Raw genomic sequence first — 2,097 nt, forward strand, 5'->3', positions numbered from 1 at the left:
TCAATGTCACCCCAAAACCGCCAGCCCCAGGCACAAACACCCCGAAATCCTCCGCTCACACCCCCTGCCCCTCCCGAGCTCCACACATCGCCCCAAGACCCTGCTAAAATCCTCCAAACCCCATTAATTACCCCAAAATCCTCATAACCCCTCCCTGAAATGCTCCCAGAACCCCGTTAACCCAAAGCAATGTCCCAGAGCACCCCACATCCACCCCAAACTCCCTCTGGGGACCCAGAAACCCCAATTAATTCACACCAAACCCCAATTAATCCCCCCCAAACCCCAATGAACCCCCCAAAATTCCCCCCAAATCCCCCCCAAACCCCGTTTTCCAGCCCCTCCACCTGCAGGGAGAAGCACAAATCCTCCGGCGTCGCCTCCCCCGACCCCAGCAGTTTGGGGGTCACAGCCTGGGGGGCACAAAAAGCGTTTCAGGGTCTCCCCGATGTTCCCAGCCCCCCTCGGGGCGCTCTGGGCCCCTCCCGGTGGATTTGGGGGTACCTGGAGGTGGGACAGGAGCCCCGAGAAGGAGACGTCGAGACCCTTGACCACGTAGGGCAGCGGGATCAGCCGGCGGCCCCTGGGGTCCCACGGGGGGAATTTGGGGGAGTTCAGGGAGAGTTGGGGGTTCCCAATGGCTCCCAAAGGAATTCGGGGGGAATCTGGGGGAGTTCAGGGAGATCTGGGAATTCCCAGAGGATCCCCAGGGAACTCGGGGGGATTTTGGGGTCACCTCTTGGCCAGCTGCTCCACGTTGTAGCCGGGGCTGGGGGCGTTTGGGATCTGCGGGAAAAGGGGTGGGGTCAGTGAGGGCGTGGCCAGAAGAGGCGTGGCCAGAAGGGGTGTGGCTGGAAATGGGCGTGGCCGGAAGGGCGTGGCTCACCTGCAGCAGCCGGGCCAGGCGGTCGATGCAGTTCCCCACGGCCACGTCCAAGGTCTCACCCAGGATCCGGTACCGGTGCCGGGAGTACGCGATCACCTGTGGGCACTCGCACCGCGTCACCGCGGGGATCCCGCGCGACACCGGCCGGTGCCTCCCTCTCCCATCACGATATATCGCGATATCGGCCGCTCCCTTCCTCTCCCATCACGATATATCGCGATATCGGCCGCTCCCTTCCTCTCCCATCACGACATATCGCGATACCGGCCGTTTCCCCCCTCTCCCCTGACGACATATCGCGATACCGGCCATTTCCCGTCCCGAGGCCGCCCCGCGGTGTCTCTGTCGCGATACCTGGGTGTTGCCGCCGCTGACGTAGAGCACCAGGGGGTCGGGGGCGGGGCCGAGCAGCCGCCCCATCTCGATGTGCCCCACGCAGTGATTGACAGCCAGCAGGGGCCGCCCCCAGAGCTGCGCCAGCGTCCGCGCCACGGCCGCTACCACCGCCAGGGGGGAGCCCATGCCCGGGCCTGTTAAATCGGGGGCCGTGTTACCCCAAAAACCCCCCCTGAACCCCAGTAATGGTCTCACCCACAGACAGGGGGGAGCCCATGCCCAGGCCTGTGGGATTTGGGCCATGTCACCCCAAAAACCACCCCTGAGACACCCCAAAACCCCCCCCCGTGTCACCCCAAAAACCACCCCCTGAACCCCTGTAATGCTCTCATCCATGACCGGGGGGAGCCCATGCCCGGGCCTGTTAAACCGGGGCCGTGTTACCCCAAAAACCCTCCTGGGACACCCCAGAAACCCCCCCTGAACCCCTGTAATGGTCTCAGCCATGGCCTGGGGACCCCATCCTGGGGCCTTCACCCAAGTCGAGGTCACACGAGCCCCAAAATCCCCCTGGGACCCTCCAAAGCCTCATCTGTGGGTCTGTAGGGGATCTGTGGGGTCTGTAAGAGATCTGTGGGGTCTGTGGGGTCCATAGGGGATCTGTGGGGTCTGTGGGGCCTGTAGGAGTTGTGTGGGGGCACCAGGGGATCTGTGGGGTCTGTAAGAAATCTGTGGGGCCTTTACGGGATCTGTGGGGTGTGTGGGGTCTGTAGGAGTTGTGTGGGGGCTATAGGGGATCTGTGGTGTCTTTAAGAGATCTGTGAGGTCTGTGGGGCCTACAGGGGATTTGTGGAGTCTGTATAAGATCTGTGGGG

General features: G+C 63.0%; 1 protein-coding gene across 1 annotated transcript in view; it reads right to left on the minus strand.

Annotated features, from left to right (window-relative positions):
- Positions 1-2,097, minus strand: part of OSGEP (O-sialoglycoprotein endopeptidase) — a 6,050-nt gene that overhangs the window by 2,682 nt on the left and 1,271 nt on the right. The window contains exons 3-7 of the mRNA XM_015616419.2: positions 1,241-1,416; positions 887-982; positions 737-786; positions 505-583; positions 348-413 (exon numbers count right to left, since the gene is read on the minus strand). Of these exons, the coding sequence (XP_015471905.1) occupies positions 348-413; positions 505-583; positions 737-786; positions 887-982; positions 1,241-1,416 (467 nt within the window). The remainder of the gene's footprint in view (positions 1-347; positions 414-504; positions 584-736; positions 787-886; positions 983-1,240; positions 1,417-2,097) is intronic.

This window comes from Parus major, unplaced genomic scaffold, assembly GCF_001522545.3.
Source record: "Parus major isolate Abel unplaced genomic scaffold, Parus_major1.1 Scaffold431, whole genome shotgun sequence".
Classification (NCBI taxonomy): domain Eukaryota; kingdom Metazoa; phylum Chordata; class Aves; order Passeriformes; family Paridae; genus Parus; species Parus major.